We start from the raw sequence: 19756 nt of genomic DNA, 5'->3' as shown, positions 1-19756 counted from the left end.
CTCTCTGTCCTGCCCTCTGACCTCATCGCGAACGCCTCCATTGTCATCGTCACCACGAGCATCAATCCCCGTCTCCGCCCTGGGAAGAGCCTCATTGAGATCCCAGTGAACAGAATATCGTTCGCAACCAAGCTGCCGGAACTAGCTTGGTCTTTGTAGAACATTGCGCAACCAGTAGAAGTAGCCTGCGACAGTTGCGGAGCGTCTTCATAGGGGCTTGACGTCACCGTCGAAATTCCTCGAGATCTCTCAGACAATCGCATCCTCACTGCCGGTGCTTTGCAATATCGATATTCGGATCGCAGAAACTTACCCCGCACCTTGTGTGTGTCGCTGAAGGTACGTCGCTGCGCTGCTGCTGCTGCTGCCACTGTTGCTGTCGCGCGCGTCGCATGCGCCCCGAAGGCCCTGCAACCACCCTGTTGTCGCACACACTGCCAGCACCCGTCGCGTTGCATTCTGCGAGCGCATCGCCAAAGTCAACTTCGCGCATGCTGACTGTCTGTAATAAAGATCTAGGAGCATCGCAACAGCTGTCCCTTCCAGCGCGTGTTGGTGCATTCTCGAGACACGTTGTGTGTGGAGAGTGAAGTGTGAGCTTAGGCCCGAGTACTACAGCGATCGTCCGTCCTTGACCACGACTGCTACGTCACTACCGAACATGGCTGCTGCAACCCAAACCGCGCGCACATCCCCCCCGAACTCGAAGATGTCCTCTCCCAAAGATGGCAAAGGTACCCTTCCTCTCGTGACTAAGACTGAAGGTAAGTGTCCCCATCCCCAATGCCAGCCCAGCCCTGCTGTCGCGTCGCTACTGCCCTTCACCTTTCCCTAGCACACCACAACCGCCCACCTATGCGGTTGTTGCGCGCACATCACGTCATCTTAAATGCCACTACTATACTCAAGCATCACTGACCATGTCGACCCCAGAACCTGCAGAGGTCAAGACAGACATTAAGGAAATTCGTAAGTGTCTTCCTGCTCGACGCGACCTGTATTTCCTGGTCGCGCATCGTCGCCGTCATCAGCAACGCATTTGACTGACCTGTCGACCAGCTACTGTATCCGAACCGATCAACATCGACGCAAAGCCTGCGACATCCAATGCTGCACCGCTGGCACCTCCACCAAAACCATCAGCACCTGGCGAGACGGCCGACTACTTCAACACTGTACACAACCCCTTCTCGCTCGAGCCCAACGTCTTCGAACAGTCTTTCGGAGGAAACGGCTCCGTAGAAACACCCGGCGGCCGTACCATCCTGCCGCCTGTTGCAAATATAACGTCGCCAAACCCCCTGCCTGGCATCACACCTGGTTGGCAATCGTTGCGCGCCGGTCCTCTAAGCCCTGCTATGCTCAGCGGCCCCACAGGTCAGACCGACTACTTCAGCGAGTCGTTCAGAGGCTTTCCCACTCCCAACGAATCTTCGCTTCGCACTGGTCTTACTCCTGGCGGTGGCGGGTCCATGTTCCCTGCCCCCAGCCCTAATACCCAAGCAATCTTTAACCTGCAAAGTGCTGGTGTCACTCCTGGAACGGGCGACTTCCAGCAGGCTGCTTTGCGCGCGGCCGCTCAGGCTAACCAAAATAAGACTACTGTAGCACCCACTTCTCAACCTGATACGGTTACCGCAGGAATGGATCGCCAAAACAACTATCAACAAGCTCAGCAGCAGCAGCAACAAAGGTCCCAAAATGATCCTTACGCTAACCATGACGTCAGCAGCGCCGCTAACGATCTGCTCTCATTTGCAAGTCAGAACGGCGGCGGTGCAAGGAATAACCAGCCACCATTCTCAATGGCACCCAACAACCAGTCAGTCAATGCTGGTCACATGCCTGTGCAACCTGTTGGTGGTGATCACAGTCGTCGTAACACCAAAGGCTCGATCAACAGTATGGCTTCTGCTGATACTGGTGACTTCTCGGAGTCCGGCCAAAGTGAGCAAAACAAGGGCACTCGTACACGAGGCAAGAAGGGTGCTGCTAACGGCAAGCAAGCCGCCGGTACCAAGCGCAAAGCCGACGACATGCCCAAGGGTGGTCGCAAGAAGGGTGCCGCTGCCACTATGGACGACGAGGATGACTCCGATGATGAGATGCAAAACCTCAAGGAAGAGGAGTTTGACAGCAAGGGGCGCAAGATGACAGACGAGGAGAAGCGCAAGAACTTCCTCGAGAGGAATCGGTATGTTCATTTGTTGATACTGCTTTGTACAAACACGCTAACGTAGAACAGTGTCGCTGCCCTCAAGTGCCGTCAAAGAAAGAAGCAATGGCTTGCCAACCTACAGGCAAAGGTCGAGTTGTTCAGTACAGAGAACGATGCGCTCTCCGCTACTGTCACTCAGCTTCGTGAGGAAATAGTTAACCTCAAGACCCTCTTGCTTGCCCACAAGGACTGCCCAGTCTCCCAGGCTCAAGGTCTTCATGGCAACGCTATGAACAACTTCCTTGGTAGCGATGTCAGCCATCAAAATCCATATGGCATCGCCCAGCTGCAACATAATGGCGTTCACCACATGGGGATGCCAATGCAGGGTCAGATGATGAACCGGTATGTCTACCAGCCAGGTGCGGATGATCGGCAGAACGCACGTTAGCACCCCGCTTAGGAGAAGAGTTGCTCACCGTCAGTCAGGTAAACATGTTGTCTGAGCGAGCCAGGTAGAACTCTGGATCATTCCCAGAGTTTTGACCGACAACTCCTTCGAGGTCTGCTTCATCTTTTGATCTCCCTCACTGGATCCTACCAACTTTTAATTCACGCACCTTATCCTTCCTCTCCTTCCTTGGTGCTGCGCCAATGCATGGTCTGGCGCTTGGCGTACGTCGTGCTGGCATCTTCACAACAAGGAACGCAACATCTCCCGGTCACCAAAAGGCTTTCATTACCTCATTGGGTGCCGACGAGGCATCGGTACCGGAAACGCGCCCACGATCCTGTCGAGCCTTCGACGGTTCTTCTCTCTTTCAGCACACGTACATACATGGCGGTGGGTCTGATTCATTTCTCGGTGTTGTGGCGCTATATTCTCTTACTTTGGCTTCTCGTCCAAGCACGACTGGTGCAGCCAGGTGGTCTGGCTTGGCGTTACCGGTCTGTGGTATTGTTTGTCGACTCTGCGCTTTCCCTTCGGTGGTGGTGTATTTTCAAGGATGGCTGGTGTTTTTGCATCAGCGTTTCTCCCTCGAGCCCTGTTGCCAGTTTAAGCAATACGGTTGGGAACGGCGGCGCACAGTGAGGCTAGGTTGATATGGATATGTGTGCAAGCTGTAGCTGGCGCTGTGGATGCATTACTGCGATGGGCCGTGTGTACGTATACGCGAGCAATGGAAACCTTACGTTTAATTTCCTGACGGCCTCGACGCTGCCTGCTGATGTTACTGTTAAGACGTGTGTGTAGATGTGGCTTTCATTGGCTCCCTTGCTTATCCTAAGGAGAGTCCGTGTTCCCAAGTCTAAAAGCTGAAGGCTCGATGGTTCTCTCGCGCTCCACTTCATGCCGATAACACAACCCTCGTGCCCTTTCTTCTTGCTCACAGGTTACTGTTCTTCACCGATCACAACCTTCCACTCCCCTTCCTCCCTCCCAATGATCACAGGTTTTATCTTCCAGTTTCCCTTGCTCTCAGGGTACGCGTAACCCTTCTGATTGCTCACAACCAACTTTCTCCTTTCGTCTCTAGACCTGAACCTATCCCCAGATCCTTCTACATCACCCGTGTCCACGAACTGACAGCTAAAATGCGTATGCCCAAACGCCCACACCTTCACCCTCACGCTATCCCAGCACCGCTCCCCCCTCAAATCCGTCCGAAACCCAGAATTCAACGCCCTCTCAGGCAGAAACCGCGCACTATTCGCTCTCGCGTCCGTCGTCGGGCTGTGATGCGTCAACACCACAATCTCCCTCTGCGGCTCGCTCTCTTCGATACGCGACACCTGCGCATTCAGCCACGCCAGATCGCGCGCGTGGTCTGCGTTGTGGTCGTCCAGCGAGCGGTCCCACACACCGTGCGCGTCGTCGAAGTCCTTCAGCGCGGCGGCGACGTCGTGGGCGTGGTGCGGCGGGACGTGGGTCCAGAGGGTGCAGCCAAGGAGGGTGAGGGAGGGGGTCAGGTCGACTCGTCGCCGGTCCATGAGGTGGAATCTGGGACCGAAGTCGTGGGTCAGGGTCGTTTCAAAGTTTTGGATTTGAGCCAGGGCGTTTTCAAGGGTCATTTGGTAGGACTCGTGGTTGCCGAGGATGTAGAAAATGTTTAGGTGCGGGTCTCGCTGTAATAGAGAGCGGAGAAATGCGAGGAGAGGCTGCTTGTGTGCGATCAGGCCGATGTCGCCTAGGAGGAGGAGATTGGGTGCTAGCAGAGGAAAGTTGGCTGCTGCAGAGAAGTACGTGTAGGATGGTGTTTGAATGGGTGTCTCGAGATGCAGGTCGCTTATAATTTGAAAGCGTGGAGTTGTCATTGTGGATTGTGAGTGAACGTTCAAGGTCGATTGCAACTCTTCCTTAGGCAGTACTGATGTCGTGGTGATTCAGGTGACGGGGGCTGTGAGCCTCGAAACAATCGATGGAGATGCCGGGGTTGGCGGTGAAATCAGAATGAGTTGAGAAAAAGTCAGAAACAGAGGAAACTCGTCGAATTCGATGTGCAAGCTTTCGATTTTAGCGTGATCTGCACAACGCTGCGAAGATGTTTTGGAGTTGAAGTGCCTGAGCCCGGTAGATATCGCGAACAGCCATTGTCAACAGCAGTTTCCCAATTGTAGACACCCTTCGGAGGCAGCTGTTCCCACAGTCCGAAACTACCATGTTTGGAAATCCGATCCCGAAAGCGCCTACCGAGGCAGGATCATCTGGCATGGCAGTGTCGAGTCACTTTCAAATATTGGCAAGTGTATCGCTGAATGTGAACTAAAATCTAACGAATCTAAGATCGTAAACCATGTATGCTCTATGGATTTGAGGGTTTAAAGCTAACACAGAAGATCACCAACATTCAAGGCCAAGATCCACCTCTAATCCTGTTCCATTTCTTCGTTTCCTCATCCGTGACCTGAATGGGACGCATCCAACGGTCATGCCACTTTTTCAACGCCCAACACCTCTTCTCCCCACTGAACATAACCTCATCATCTTTACTAGTCGGGCGGTCCTAGATCTTGTCAGCACCCCTATCTGTATCTTTATCTGTATCTGCACTTACATAGACAGGCGGCCCATAGCAGAACATGTCCTCGCGATTGAACAAATCGCGATTGTGTAGCCAAATCTCCTCGCATATCGCACAGTAGATTCCCTTTGGCATGTACTCCGTGAGTTGAGGTTTTGGTACGTAGATGAGTGTCAGAGGGAAGCACGCAATGCCTCCGCCGAAAATTAGGAGCAAGATGAGGCCGACAACGATATGCTTGAAGCGAATGGGTTGCGGTGTAGGCGGAGCGAGGTCGTTCTGCCGTTTGCCGTAACGAGATATCCAGCCCATCGTGAAGATGCGGACGGTATCTCCAGTTTAGAGCCTGCAGACTTTGAATGTATCTTTTAAAGACGGAGCTGATGCACAGGGCCGTCGTGATTATGCCAGTTGGCTCAAGATGCCAGATTTTGTGTCTGAGTTGTGAACAGTGACTGAAGGCGAGGGTTGTGAACAAGGACGGAAGGCGAAGGTTGTGAATAGCCACGAAAGGCGAGTGCAAATGTGAGTACCACCCGCGACAGGGGCTCGTAGCTGCGTACTCTGTCAACGCCTGTTTGTCATGACATATTGCGCAGCGTTGCACTGCACAACCGTGGAGACAGACCACTGCGCGACTTAGGTCGCAGTGTCACGATAGACTCACCAATCTGTGTGAGTGGTGCAACACGACCCCAAATTTGGGCTAGATGTGGGTCATAATACTTTCTTTGCTAATTTCGGTGTGTGGTGATGTGGACGATGAGCTGAACCGTGGTTGAGACAACCCTTTTGGGAACATCCACATCTGGCAATCGTACGCTGCATGTTAACGTGCTGTGACTTCACTAACCTGACTTCACGGCAGTGGCAACTCGAACTCAATGTCTGGAGGCAGCTATGGTCTGCTGCTCGTGCAAGAGCGACCACAACGAGCCTCGAACGTTTCTCGGGAAGAAACGAATGACATCTTAGCAGCTCATAGATCCTTGCGCTGGCTGCATAATCGGAGGTGAGAAGAGTTGATTGCAGAGGGTAGTGGCAGAGCTCTGTGCGGATATTTTGAGTTCAGGTCTCTACGTGTACCAGTCATAGGTAATCTTGCTGTGGCCGTGTTTGTGCAGTTCACCTGTGCCGAACGGGTAATGTCTTTTGTAAGCCCAAAATACATATCTCTCTCTTCATGTTTTGTGGAGGGATTCCATCTCTTGTTTGTAGGAGGTCTTTATTGGAAACCCGTGCGCTGAATATGATGACGTGGCGTAAGAATAGGGCCAAATGCTACCTCCTGAGTTGCAACAGATGTTTCGGGGAATCTAGAAGACCTTTGGCATCGCGTTTGGTTTGAAGGTAGTGCCTGTGGAGGAGCTGTATCGAGGCTACAACGAGTCTTCGACTATCCTGTCCACAGTGGAAACGATATCATAATAGCTACATTTTCATCTTTTCATCTTCGTCCTCATCGAATATCTGTGCGGGCATGTTGAAGATCTCCACGCCGTCCTCGAAGAACACCTGATCACCCTCGCTGAAGTCAACGCTTCCGCGCTTGTACTTGATCATATCGGAATCAAATGCGCGAAGCAACTCCGCACCCTCGTACTCTTCATCAGCTTCAATCGACTTGACGAAGTCATCACCGCAGTCGAGGCGTCCCATGTCCGTGGTGACACGAGAAATTTCATCGATAGCAACGGCGTCGACGTGTATTACGTTGCTAGTGCTCCAGTATACTCCGGGCACAGGGGCAATGAGGGCGTTCATGAGTGGCCGTCTTTGATGGCTCTTTCTATTCGACAGCTGTCAATCGTGAAGCTTGGAGTACTGAATGCCTCCTCAAAGGTGCTTTGTGCCTCAATACAGGTAGTATATTTGCGCTTTGTCTTGCTGCGTGGGCCTCTGGTCTTCTTCTTAGCCTTCCTTGCCTTATCTGCGGCTACCTGGCGAAGCTCCTCGCTACCGCAGGGCAACATGAAGTCACACGTAGCTTGAATGGCGAGGTCGACATTCTCACAATCTTTCATCGCGCGAATGCGGGTCAGGTATTGCAGTGGACAACGCATACGCATACTCTGCCCATGGTTGATCACGTGAAATGTGTTGGGCTCGAGTTGGAAGAGCATGGCGAAGGTGAGCATGTTTTGCGTAGGCGCGCTCGGATCGAGGACGCCGTCGACCTTTGCATAAGTATCAATCAGGGCAGGGGAGGACTTACTGATAGAAAACTCAAGAATATTACAATTACATAGCTCATACAACTCGTGTTCTCATATAATTGAACAGCGCAATGAGGGCAGGTCAAATGCATCGGCTGGTGACAGTGGGGGTATTGCAATTACTCTCTGTCACCTTCACGGCTGGCGCTAACCTTCCATCATGTGGGGCGGCGACAGGTGAGACGCAAACGAAGCTCCGCGAGAGATGCAAGACGAAGACCACTACAGTCGAACAAACATCTGCAGATGTTGTGCTTGCCTTTCGCTGCAAATATACCTTGCAACAGACCAGTGAAAGGAAATACGGCTTTGACAGACAGCTATATCGGCGTATAGCGACCTGCGTACGGCAAACCAAGCTTGAGGCGTATGTCTTGGGACGTGTATGGCCTCATTGCGTCACTACACCCATAGCTTGAGCTTTGGACGTAACGACATGAGATCAAAATGCAGAATGTCCTCTCAAATGAGTCCATTACCCGGTCGGTAACGGTCAGACACTCAGCCAAGGCGTCCAACCTCCAAACAAAGCTCTTGCAGATGTGAGAAAAATGGAGAAAGCATCAATTGAGAAGATATGAGATGCAGGATTTGACTGAGACGGAAGATGACAGGTAGTAACGAGCGAATGCATAAAACAGATCTCTGTAAACTGCGTGCAATGCAACAGGCACAAACAAGACCACGGCCTTGCTGAACCATACTTACCAGAGAGACATGTCGTGTGCACACTAAACCTACAGAAATCTCAAAAGGCAACGTTGTGGCGGCGATTTCACACAATGGGAAATGGTGAGTAAGGTGTGAAGTCTGAGCTGATAGAACTCCCGTGCTGTCAGACTTTTCCTACCACACCACTTTGGTTCTAGCTCAGAGCAGCACAAACCTGCGATGCTTTCGAATCCGGTACCCACAATGCTCTTGAATCATAGATCCACAGTGATTCAAATCGCTGAGTTGAACCGAATCGTACGGTGCATTGACGTGCAAAGACAAAAACTTGAAAATTAGGTGCGAATACACTGTACACGCCCTAAACGCTGCAGGCCTCACAGGCCTCACAGTCATGACCAGAAAAATCTCCCCTCTCACAGACCATCCCGCCTCGCACTTGTGGCTGGACCCCCTTTCTCCTCAAAGCTGCAGCCTCGCTTCTCGACCCCAAAGATCTTCACTTCCCAGCGCTAAGGCGTCTCAGGATCTCGGAGGCCGCCGAGCGCGCTAAAGCAGCACCGGATCTTCGAGCCAAGCACGCTGGAACGATGCAAATCCGGTCAAGGAAATCCGGGGAAGTTAGCGATGCACGCCAAGTCCGTCGGGGAACGTCACTTGACGGGACATGGGGGAGTCCAGCGTCAAGGCTTTGGGTCAGGGGTGCTGTCAAGCTGACAGAATGCGACATAGTCATGACGGCATTTAGGATGTCACATTTGCACAGCGTAGAAAGAATCATAGTGTAAAGTGTTTGAATGATTTCATTGATGTGGTCTTTTGACCCTACATGGACTCTCTGTCCTTAGCCCTCGCCGGCACTTGGGGTATATCCTTCGCCGCTGGTTGTGAAAAACAGAAAATGTGGCCCTCTTCCAAGAAGGTAATCAGGGTTCAAGCTTTTGCTTAGACCCATCCCGACTCGTTGGTTGTGTGTAAATGATAATGGAACTTTTTGGTGATGTTGATACAATGGTCCGAAACGCCGTGCTGAATGCTTCAATGTGGTGTGGAGATGAAGTTGGGTAGTAGACGGGGGAGGGAATCAGGACCAGCCCTCAACCGGATGTCGACTGCCGTAATAGAAGTAGCGAAGTGAAGAGAAGAGCAAGTGTCTAGTAGTTTGACACCCTGCGAGACAGGCGGCTGCCCCACCTCTCCAGGCTCCTGCGAACGCCATCCTTCTCGCTCTCGACAGAGCTGCTTGAGGATGCGGAGTTCTGGCGCTGACTCTTTGGCTTCATCTCGTCGACCAGGTTTCCGGCACCGCCACGGCCAATGTGGTAGACGGGGGCTTGCTGGCTGCGAAGGCGCTCCTGCTGCTCGAGTTCCTCGTCGAAGCTGAACATAGCGCGCTCCTTGTGGGTGCGCATGTTGCCGGCACCTCCACGCCCGGAGGCAAAGTATCCAGTGGTGGGAGGAGGAGTGAGCTTGACGCGAGATGCTGGGCCAGTTGCTGTGCGGCCGTCGGTGATCTCAGCAGCCTTGATGCGAGTAACGTTGCCGGCACCTCCACGGCCAGAGTACATGTAAGACTTGGCGGAAGGGTGAGGCTCGGTGATGTGGAAGTTGACCATTTTGTTGATTGGTAAGTCGATGTCTGGTGGCGATGTTGGTTTGCTTGTACGAGTGATTTCGAAAGGCAATTGTAGGGCTCTTTAGAAATCGAGTCTGGGTAAGGCTGATGTGTAGTACTTTGATGGATCGTCAAGTGATGGGCAGACGAGGCGCTGGGGTAACTCTCTTATATGGGTGGCAGCTCAGGTGCTCACGCAAGGGGCTGTCGAAATTCTCTGACCCACGAATCCAAATGCAACTGCATTGCACAAGCACCACCATGCTTGGAAATAGACCAGCACTTTGCAGTTAACGGCAGTGTCTCGATCATGCGGGCCACGCACACGCAAACAAAGCAGCACGGTCGCCATCGGTGCTCAGCGAAAGGCGTCGAAACCACCTTGGCCTTTGCATTCGATAGCGTAATAGCTCGAGCGCGCCTTGTTTGAAGTGCACCTGACACTAGGCGGACCAATGAAATTATTTCACGGGGGTAATGGAAAACTTCCAAACCACTGCAGAATTTTACCAGACCAGGAACACGGCGAAGACGCCATGGCTTGAAAGCCGTGCGTAGTGATGAGGCATCGCCCGTCGCAACCTGGCGGAGTGTGGAGGCGGCAGAGTTTTCCTTCCCGCACAGCCGCCGTCATCGCCTCGCGGTGCCTGTCCGGAGGGGGGCCGGATGCAAAATCTGAAGCTCACGATCGTGATTCACGATGTTTTTCGCGCATGTCCCCTGACGACAGCCTTGCCGCAGCTTCCAGAACGCGCAATTTCCTTTCCAGCTCTGCCCAAGCTTCCCCCGGACAGACCGTCGCACATGACGCTGAGCATCGTGAGTTCCGGTAGTCCAGACAGCTTCAGGCGTAGGCCATGCGCAGGTACTGGCCACGAGACAAGGACAACGCGCACACTCGCCGTCAGCGACTCAGCGGTGTGCTCATCTGCCCCTTGTGAGTCGCGCTGAGGCGCTCCGGCCAGATCGTCGACGCGGCAGTCTGTCATTGCGCAATTTTGTGCAATTGCGGTCGCACATGGCTAAACAAGTCACACCATAGCGGACAAGAGTTCACGATACTTGGCGTTTGCGATCTGGCCGACCAGACAAGCGTTGCAGCTCCCGACACCTTGAGTTTGCAGCACCTGCCACCTGCCATTATGAGCTTGGCTATTCGCATCTATGTATTGACTCAATCTCAAAATCATATGGGTATCCCGTTGCGCTCACACAAACGCCATGTATGATGCATCACTTCGTCGCAAACCCCTCAAACCCATGCAACGCTCATGTCAGGGTTAAGTAACAGAAACACGCCCAAATTGGAAACTCGCTGGCAAACGCGGGGAAACACACTACGGTAGCACTCCCGTCCCAATGCGGCTGGCAGGTTGATCCGGGCGACGCCAGGTGTGCAGGGCCCTGTGATGTTCTTTGGACGTCGGTTCTGCAGACCGGATTCCTATGACTAACACCCCGGCGGCACAAGCGTAATGCCGCCTTCCTCGAACCGTAAGCCATTTGCGGAGGCGGGTGCTGTGGGGACGCGGAGTCGCGACACTGGTTTGTCTGCGACCGAGGTCTCAACGCATCGTCTAGGCGAATTTGGTATGAATGATGTCCGGATTCTCCTGCCATTCGTCTTTCTCGACCCACATCTGCAACACGTGTCAGTCTAACCTCATACCCCTTGCTCAAGAGTCAGGAACATACCTTCTTGAAAGTACTCAGGCCAGCGAGAATGCTTCCGCCAGTCCACGTGGTGTAAATACGCTCTGGTGGTGCGAGAATCTTGATCCTCATGTCCTTCACCGCTAGTCTCTGGACTTCGTGGAGTAGCCTATTACCGAATCCTTTCGTCAATGTAGAGCCACCAGAGAGCACGATGTTGCCATAGAGCGACTTCCGTAGGTCCATGTCTGTCCTCTGAATCGCCTCCACGACAATCTGGTGCACACCAGGATACTCAAGTCCAATGAGTTCCGGATTGAAGAGAATCTCGGGCGCGCGAAAGCGTTCTGCACCAACCTAGAGATGATCAGCATGCGGCCAATTGTGATCCAGCGTAGTCGCCTTACCTTCAGCTTCTGTCCGTCGGGCAGGAGGTAGTCGATGCTTTTGCCTTCTGACCTGCTGCCGGACCACTCCTTCTCTTCTTTAGCGATGTCGAGCGCCACATAACTTGTTGCCTCTTTGATAGACTTGACTATCTCCTTCTCTGCGCTTGTATGGAAGACGTGCCCTCCCTTACGTAGCTGCAATTGTAGTTGCTCCGTCACATCCCTTCCAGCCACATCTATTCTCCTGATGCTGTTCGGTATAGAAAACCCTTGGAAGACCGGTACAGCATGCGACACACCATCGCCGGAATCGAGAACGAGTCCCGTTGTTTTCCCTGAGGCGTATAGTGAAAGGACGGCCTGCACAGAGCTGTATAACGCGGGGACATTGAAAGTCTCGAACAAGATCTGGGCGGCGACGTCGCGGTTTTCTCGTGGGTTTAGCGGCGGTTCTGTGAGAAGTACTGGATGCTGCAGAGCAATTGATAGTCAGCCAGGGTTACCCCACCATGTGCTTCGTCTGTGCCATATGCTCACTTACATCCTCGCTGACCGTCCCCAAGCCCTGGTTGTAGACGTACTGCCATATCCGTTCCATATCATCCCAATCCGTGACAATACCATGCTCCAATGGGTAGTTGAGCTTGCATAGCCCCTTGTACTCTTTTGCTTGGTTCCCCACCCATACTTCGCCCTCCAGTGCTCCTGCCATTGTCCGTACATGCTTTGGCCGCCCAACATATGAAGGGAAGAAAATCTTTGGCACGTCTTCTCCCGCAAATCCAGCTCTTATTGTTCCACTGCCATTGTCGATAACAATTGGCGCATTATGGAGTCGTGAGCCCATCGCGGGTAGTGTCGAGATAAGCGAAGATTGACGCCGGCGATGAGAAAATGATAGCGCAAAGGCTGTCGGGGATAGTCGTGGGGTTCGTGTACGTTATGATCGTGAAAGCATTCGATGTCGTAGCTTGCGCAAGTCGCGACTGCCACAACACGGCTCGCGAATTGTTGACCAGGGTCCACCTACGCTAATCGGTCGTCACGTGCAACGTGTCCCCAGATCTACTCATGTTAGAATTGAGGACTGCTCTCATGCCTGAAGCTAATCATACAAACGCTGATACGTGAAGGCGGTGCACAGCAGGTACTGTTCATGCTACAGATGTAAGCTCTCACACCCTGCAACCACGCATGAAATGGTGCGATGGACCCCGCACCGGTGTTTAAATAAAGCACGTTCGTTGCTGTACTCTTCCGTCACCAGTTCGAGTCGCAGCATGTCGACCTCCAAGGAGCCACCAAGCCAGCCAAAGTTTCAAACACACTTCACCTACAACTCAGACCAACAATGGATACCTCCATCCTCGAGTCACAACCTACCCTCCACAGCACCCAAAGCCCCTGTCGATCCTGAGGCTATTCGTCTGATGTCATGGAACATCGACATGCAGATTCCCCTTGGTAATGAACGCATGACTGCCGCTCTACAACATCTCGAAACGCTCGTAACCTCGACGCCACCAGGGATTGCTGTCGTAATCTTCCTACAAGAGATGACATCCCGTGATCTCGACCTCATCACGTCTTCGCCATGGATACAGGATCGCTTCAACATCACCGACAAGCAAACAATATCATGGCCGACACCATACTACGGAACGACAACTCTCGTGGATGCTCGCCTAAGTATTGCTGGTGTCTTTCGTGTACCATTTCGCAGCAAGTATGGTCGTGATGGTTTGTTCGTCGACATCGCTCTTAGCAGGCAATCTTCCTCCGCTGAAACCTCGTCGGAGGTGTTGCGTCTTTGTAATGTACACCTCGAATCTCTCGTTGCTGATCCACCAATCCGCCCTCATCAGCTCTCTACCGTTTCTGAATACCTCCACGCATCCAAGGTTGCATGTGCTCTCGTGGCTGGCGATTTCAACGCCATCGAGCCTTTTGATAGGACGCTGCACACCGATAACAAGCTTCAAGATGCGTTCTTGTCTCTTGGAGGCAAAGAAGACAGTGATGAGGGGTACACATGGGGATATCAAGTGCCTGCTCAGATGAGAGAAAGGTTTGGGTGTAGTCGTCTGGATAAGATTTGGTTCTGTGGCGATGTGCGTGCCAAGTCTTTTGACAAGATAGGAGTTGGTATCAAAGAGGCTGGCGACGAAGAGTGGGTCAGCGATCATTATGGGATCATGGGAGACTTTGAGATCAGTAATGATTGGGTTTTGAGGACGGTAGGTAGGGGCAAAGAAGAGGAGTAATCATGAAAATCATGCGATGTGGGCGATCAGGCCGCACAATTTAACGCGCAAGGTCGCCCGTAAGCTGTGGTCAGAAACACATGCGACGATGAAGACGGGTATCTATCATACCCACGACTGCAACTTTTGGCATGAAAGCATCTTGGAGACAGCAAGTCACAGCGTGTTCACCATCATCCGAGCGAGGACCCTGTAATGAACCAAGTCAGGATTTCTCGAATCTGACCTCTGGCATCTTAAGGATCTACTGACTAGAGAGATTGCGCAGTACGCGTTCAGCAGAACAATGAATGCGCATTGACTCGCCTTGTGGCTTAGAACAAGATCGGTGCTAGAATGAGATAGTGACGAACGTATAGATATGAGGACATTGCTTCTTCCTATTTCAAACATTAGGCCGATGGCCCTATCCGTGATTGACTCCATCACCCGAAAGCATTTGAAGGCTACATCATAGTTGTTCGCAGATAGAACTAGCTCGTGGGTGAGCCCCAATCAGAACAAATGGAGACCAATTTGAGGACTACGTTGCTACACTCTACTTATTCTGATTATCTTATGAAAGACAGAAATGTACATAAAGAGCGAGTAGAGGTGGATTTCTTTGTATAAGTCTTGAATCATAAGAATAGGAAACAAGTTCTGAACAACACACTTGACATAGACGTCTTGCAGTACATAACATCCTGCCTTTCATGTGCTGTGGTGATCATAGCTGTACTTGGGATATATGGTTTACTTCTCTACTTGACCTTGTTATCCAAGGAAGTGTTCGTTTGCAGTCCTGAACTAGTTGCTCGTCATATTATTATGAGTAATCTGGACCACCGATTAGTATCAGGTAGGCCGGTACGATCGAGAACGTCATTTTTTACCCACTCCGCCAACGAAGATCAAGTTGTCTCTGTAAGCCCGGCGAGGGGGCCGTTTGTAATTGTTGGTAAGCAAGTAGTCGCAGGGCTTCAGCAGGACTTGAATTACACCAACATAAGTCTGACCTGATGTCACGATAGGAAACTCGAACAAGCGTTGACTGGGTTCAAGACAATGACTAACAGACTCGTCTTACAGTGATCCCTCGTTGTTGTTATAAAGATGAAGCTTCGGAGTACCGTCCTTCTCGAGTTGGTCATAGAGAAGGGTATCTAAAGTCTTGCATTCTGTATGCGCTTTCTCGGGATGATATCAACAGGTTTTTGTTGTGATTGTTTAGCTTTGTACCTGTTTGTTAAATGATGAGCAGAGCAATTGGGCTTGCATCACCAATACATGCAGTCCAATCGTAATCGTGACAGTGTCAGTGCTTGCCACATCGTCAGAACCTTTTATCCACTGTAGCATGATGCTTTTGAAACGTTTTCATTGTAGGATCCATAGATCGTGATATTTTTTAGTTGTTACCAGCAGCGTCCAGTTTATGTGTAGCTACCGCCAATAGGTCCCTTAAGTCCAAAGCAATTAGCAAAGTACGTCACCGTAGACGACCAATCACTGAATAGACCCTTGATCCCAACCTGGTTCACAAGCACATCGAGGATATCGTAGTACTGCCCATCGAAGTACGTGACATTCGCAATAGATCCGAAGTAGTACTCACCACGGCTCTTGACCGTTGATAGAGGCCCCGAGCGCTCATACGTCCAGGCAATGATGTCGAAACCAGCAGCCTTGACAGCTTCGGCATACGCAGAAGGCACGATCGTTTTGTTTTCGCCGACGGTGAGCAACATAGGCAGAGAGGGGCTGATGATGTTGACACCAGCGGCTTTGGCAACGGTAAGGTTAGCAGTACCGGCCGCGATGTCTTCGGGTGTGTCGTACTCGACGAGATAAACGGCTTGCTTGCCGAAGTCGTGGTCATAATTGAGCCAGAATACAATGTCGTCGTAGGTGAATGATTGAGGCCAAATGCGGCTGAAATCAATGGACTTGTTGCGGAAAGCATCAACCATGTCCTGAGCGTATTGTTGCTGAGTGTAGCCATTGAAAGGCATGGGAACCTCTGCTGGAGGCGTTTTCAGTTCCGGTGTGAAGTTGCGATAACCGGGGTAGTCATTGACGAGGTCGATGTACTCGTTTAACGTCAGCACCTTGCCGCAGGTATCGTAAAGTTCTGTTCGCCAAGTTGGAGTGCCGAATTGGTAGTCCTGAGGCGTGAGGGCGGACGCATTAAAGCCATCCTGCTTGCCGCAGAGAGTGCCGAACTCAGCGATAGTAATATCTGAAGTGCAGCAAAGGGCACTGGCGGGGGATGTTCCATTTGCAGGGGTGAAGGGTTTTGTGCACTTGCTCGCCAATTCAGGGTGAAGAAGGATATCGGTGGTGGTATGTAGGTCGCAGAGCGAGTGGCGACATACAAGCCCACGATCGCCAGTGAATGATACATCACACTCCAGGACACCAGCACCCATCCGAGCTCCCGCGTCTTGAGATTGCTTGGTTTCTTCGGGGATCTGAAGTGTGCCGCCGCCACGGTGACCGATCGAGAACTGATTGATAGTGACTGGTTTGTTCTCACATGACTGAAGCTTCTGCTTCAGTGGACCTTCGGTCATGTTGTTGATGATGTAGTAGGGGCGAGGACCCAATGAGACGAGGTAGTGGTCATCCTTGCTGGTGTGACCAGGATAGCCATTGTGACCGCCGGGGTAAGAACTGCTGGTGGGAGCAGCAACAGCCACAGCCGCTAAAGCGAGGGTCAAGAGGGAGTTCATTGCTACCCAGAGATGCTTGGAGCTATTGCTTGTGAAGAAATTGCCTGGAAGCCCGCACAGCTTCTGGGGCGAAGAACCTGCATCTTATACTAGAGCTCTGCCGAGCACTCGGAGCCTGTATGGGAATGGCGCTCCATCAACGCTGCAGATACCGGATGCACGAGGGCCAAGCAATGATCCCACGCGCCAGGGTGAAGGATGAACGCTTAGGGATGCTTCGGCGCTGTCAACGTCATGAACACGAAGCTTAAGCGATTCTTGTCTAGTTCAAGAGAGTCGTTCCAGGTTCTTAGCCGTCTTGAGCTGCAGAGTAAGCGTTGGCAGAGAGCCGGCGCCGCGATTGCGGAGATTGAGCGTTGGGGTGGTTGGTAGTTACTGATACGAGTAGTACCGAACCAATGGAAGCGCCACGTGCGAACTTGCCGGTCGAAGCTATGGGAGCTACTTCCGTCTATCAGTATGCAAGCTGGTACCGTAGAATGGCCAGGGAGAGCGAAGTGGAAACTGGATTAAGTATCTCAACAGAAAACTGTATGGGAGGAGTCTGAGGACGATTAGTGATTGACGTGCGGCCTTAACGGTGCAATGCGGCTGTGGGGTTCGTCCAAGCTCCTCATCTGCCCCACCCTGAAGCTTCGCTGCTCTTTACAATCCTACATGCCGACAACCAACGTCACTTATGCAGGGCCCTACATCCTGGGCAAAGCTTTGTGCATCTACGTCGTGAAAGATCGAGAATACCTTCACTGATGGATATGCGCCTCAGACTGACCGACAGAGACATGTGACCGGCTACCAGGATGCCCGCTTTTCGGCTACCGGTGCGCGAGCTCCACACGGCTCAGTTGTCTTGGGTCGCCTGAAGACCAAGCGACGTGATCTTTGTAAGACTTTTTCTCCTCAGTCCAGACAACCTATCTACGCATATGCTCCCGAAAAGTAGCAATGCCATCATCAACGATCCCAATCACCGTTACCCACCTCGGCAACCTTCAGGTCGGCTATCGCCTCACCAATAATGCCGTTGACCCATCCAAACCCACTCTGGTCTGCTTGAACTCGATGTGCATGACGACCGCACTTTTCGATGCCCAATTCTATGACACAAATCTCACCAACGTTATGAACATCCTGGCCATCGAGCCCCTTGGTCACGGATCCACTAGCTTCCCTACGAAGGCCAGCCACTTCACGTACTGGGACACCGCAATTGTTGCTCTGGAAGTCATGACCGCTTTGAAGATTGAGAAGGCATTTATTCTTGGCACAAGCCAGGGTGGGTGGATGGTCGTCCGCATGGCACTGCTCGCGCCTGAGCGTGTTCTTGGTCTCCTGCCATTGGGGACTAGTATGGATGCTGAGACTCCTGAGACGCGAGAGAAGGGCTGTTGGAATCCTGTACCGCTACTCACTCCGTTCGTGCAAAACTGGACGAGTGCTGATGTCACCCCAAACTTCGAGATCGACGATCAGTGGTGCGGCATGGTTGCCAGCCTTGGCTTTGGATCGCACGCCACAGATCAGTCGACGAGTTTCTGGGTCAAGGTAATGAAGGAGACTTATGCGGGTGATGAGGGCAGGAAGAAGGCGAGGATGGCTGTCCTGTGCTTGATTTCGCGTGACTCGCTGACATTGCGTTTGGGCGATATCACTTGCCCTGTGTACTGGCTGCAGGGAACAGAAGATGTACCGTATGGCTGTCAGGTGCAGCATGAGCAAATTGAGCTCTTTACGGGAAGTAAGGATAAGAGGTTGAGCATTCTGGATGGTGGTGCGCATTACCTGAACGCAACAAACCCGAAGGAGGTCAACCAAGCGGTCCTGGATATGATCAAGAAGCACGCTGCGTAATCTTTACAGCCAATCTATCTGGTTCTTCTCTGCTTGGGAGCGATATGTTTGGTCGCAAATTGGAAGGATGCCGAAGCGAATGCTACACCGTAATGTGAAGCGTGAAGCTTTTCCGGTGATGCATTTAAGTGCAAGAAGAGGTGCTACCTTTTTCGTACCTTTTATGGTATCAAACCCCGCGGGCCCTCCATTGGATATAAAGTAGAGCCGATTCCGTTTTAACGTGGCAATGCTGCTACATGTGGGTCCGACGATGCAAAGAGGCGCAGCAGTCAGCCGAGCTCTGTTCCCACCCCGCAATATTGTAGACCTACGCGAAAGATGACCAACACCAGACCTACGGTATCAATTAGCAATGGGGAAACGAGACCGTCTACGCGCACTCTTCACCTCAAATAGTACAAATACGGTCTCGATTAACACAACTCCTCCGCCGCCGACGCAGCAGACGTGTCCCCATGCTCCCCTTCCACCGCCGTTGCCATGTCTGCCTATATCGAGCTCAAGTTTGTCGGTGGCAACGACGCCTCTACCGCCTACACAGCAGATGTCTTCTCAGGCTTCACCCCAGCTATACCCGCCTGTATCTTTGTCGGCGGCAGCGCCACCAAATACATTGATTCTAGAAAAAGCCTTAGCAAAGACATTGGAGGAACTTCCGGCGGCCGAGAAAGCAGCATTTCTACAGGCATCAGAAATGATCGACGAGAAAACCTTGCTCTCCCGCGTAAAAAGTTACGACGAGGCGCACAAAAAGGACTCATCCTTCAGACCGCACGCTGAGCGACTTTCCAAGTCCCTGAGTCTGCTTAATAGATTCATGAGGGGCGTCGCTATTGGCATCCAGGCGAGTCCTGAAATATCGTCTCTCGTAGTTGGCTCCGTCAGGGTCGTCATTGACCTGGCCTTGAATTTTACAATGTACTTCAGCAAGCTGACTGACATGATCTGTACATTCGAAGACTATTTAGACCCTCTAGCCGAGTACGCAAAGGCAGCAGACATCGAGATTGTAGAGAAGACGTTAGTCAATGCCTACGCCAATGTTCTCAACTTTGGCTGGAAGGCACGACGCGTGTTCATCGACGCCAACGGTGACAAGCGAAGGTGGACATCCCTTAGAACTTTCATGCAAAGTCATTGGGAGACGTTTGAGTCGGAATTCAGCACCATCAAGGGAGACCTGCAGCACCATCTTCAC

At 52.0% G+C, this 19756-nt stretch overlaps 9 protein-coding genes across 9 annotated transcripts; 4 read left to right on the top strand and 5 right to left on the bottom strand.

Annotated features, from left to right (window-relative positions):
* Positions 1 to 316: 316 nt before the first annotated feature.
* On the top strand, positions 317 to 3024 carry C7974DRAFT_397330 (Aft1 HRA domain-containing protein). Its single transcript, XM_046142181.1, has 5 exons — positions 317 to 764; positions 934 to 969; positions 1060 to 2194; positions 2246 to 2563; positions 2648 to 3024. Exons 1-5 carry the CDS (start codon positions 662 to 664, stop codon positions 2649 to 2651), a joined length of 1596 nt encoding a protein of 531 aa, XP_045995290.1. The 5' UTR covers positions 317 to 661; the 3' UTR covers positions 2652 to 3024.
* A 407-nt stretch (positions 3025 to 3431) lies between these two features.
* C7974DRAFT_397326 (Metallo-dependent phosphatase-like protein) lies at positions 3432 to 4605 on the bottom strand. The gene has a single exon (XM_046142180.1). It carries the CDS (start codon positions 4472 to 4474, stop codon positions 3554 to 3556), a length of 921 nt encoding a protein of 306 aa, XP_045995289.1. The 5' UTR covers positions 4475 to 4605; the 3' UTR covers positions 3432 to 3553.
* Positions 4606 to 5007: 402 nt separating this feature from the next.
* C7974DRAFT_414589 (uncharacterized protein) lies at positions 5008 to 5493 on the bottom strand (the record flags this gene model as incomplete). The annotated part of the gene is made up of 2 exons (XM_046143810.1): positions 5008 to 5163; positions 5215 to 5493. 2 exons carry the CDS (start codon positions 5491 to 5493, stop codon positions 5008 to 5010), a joined length of 435 nt encoding a protein of 144 aa, XP_045995288.1.
* Positions 5494 to 6612: 1119 nt separating this feature from the next.
* C7974DRAFT_456680 (uncharacterized protein) lies at positions 6613 to 7137 on the top strand (the record flags this gene model as incomplete). The annotated part of the gene is made up of 1 exon (XM_046146024.1): positions 6613 to 7137. A coding segment is annotated over one exon (525 nt), but the record flags the coding sequence as incomplete, so codon positions are not given.
* Positions 7138 to 9036: 1899 nt separating this feature from the next.
* On the bottom strand, positions 9037 to 10079 carry C7974DRAFT_212841 (uncharacterized protein). Its single transcript, XM_046137006.1, has 2 exons — positions 9804 to 10079; positions 9037 to 9708 (listed from the first exon to the last, which is right to left on the bottom strand). The coding sequence occupies exon 2, from the start codon at positions 9683 to 9685 to the stop codon at positions 9224 to 9226; it is 462 nt and encodes a 153-aa protein (XP_045995286.1). The 5' UTR covers positions 9686 to 9708; positions 9804 to 10079; the 3' UTR covers positions 9037 to 9223.
* Positions 10080 to 10967: 888 nt separating this feature from the next.
* On the bottom strand, positions 10968 to 12724 carry C7974DRAFT_212819 (actin family). The gene is made up of 4 exons (XM_046137005.1): positions 12268 to 12724; positions 11745 to 12197; positions 11380 to 11694; positions 10968 to 11324 (listed from the first exon to the last, which is right to left on the bottom strand). The coding sequence occupies exons 1-4, from the start codon at positions 12571 to 12573 to the stop codon at positions 11262 to 11264; spliced, it is 1137 nt and encodes a 378-aa protein (XP_045995285.1). The 5' UTR covers positions 12574 to 12724; the 3' UTR covers positions 10968 to 11261.
* A 282-nt stretch (positions 12725 to 13006) lies between these two features.
* Positions 13007 to 13990, top strand: C7974DRAFT_315508 (Endonuclease/exonuclease/phosphatase; the record flags this gene model as incomplete). The annotated part of the gene is made up of 1 exon (XM_046138510.1): positions 13007 to 13990. The coding sequence occupies one exon, from the start codon at positions 13007 to 13009 to the stop codon at positions 13988 to 13990; it is 984 nt and encodes a 327-aa protein (XP_045995284.1).
* Positions 13991 to 15405: 1415 nt separating this feature from the next.
* C7974DRAFT_314229 (PLC-like phosphodiesterase) lies at positions 15406 to 16545 on the bottom strand (the record flags this gene model as incomplete). The annotated part of the gene is made up of 1 exon (XM_046138451.1): positions 15406 to 16545. The coding sequence occupies one exon, from the start codon at positions 16543 to 16545 to the stop codon at positions 15406 to 15408; it is 1140 nt and encodes a 379-aa protein (XP_045995283.1).
* A 788-nt stretch (positions 16546 to 17333) lies between these two features.
* C7974DRAFT_212739 (alpha/beta hydrolase) lies at positions 17334 to 18668 on the top strand. The gene has a single exon (XM_046137001.1). It carries the CDS (start codon positions 17650 to 17652, stop codon positions 18553 to 18555), a length of 906 nt encoding a protein of 301 aa, XP_045995282.1. The 5' UTR covers positions 17334 to 17649; the 3' UTR covers positions 18556 to 18668.
* The last annotated feature ends 1088 nt before the right edge of the window (positions 18669 to 19756 follow it).

The sequence above is a fragment of the Boeremia exigua genome, assembly GCF_020726555.1.
Source record: "Boeremia exigua strain MPI-SDFR-AT-0100 chromosome Unknown C7974scaffold_8, whole genome shotgun sequence".
NCBI classification, from domain to species: domain Eukaryota; kingdom Fungi; phylum Ascomycota; class Dothideomycetes; order Pleosporales; family Didymellaceae; genus Boeremia; species Boeremia exigua.
Note: the sequence above shows the minus strand (reverse complement) of the source record. Positions and strands in the feature narration are given on the sequence as shown.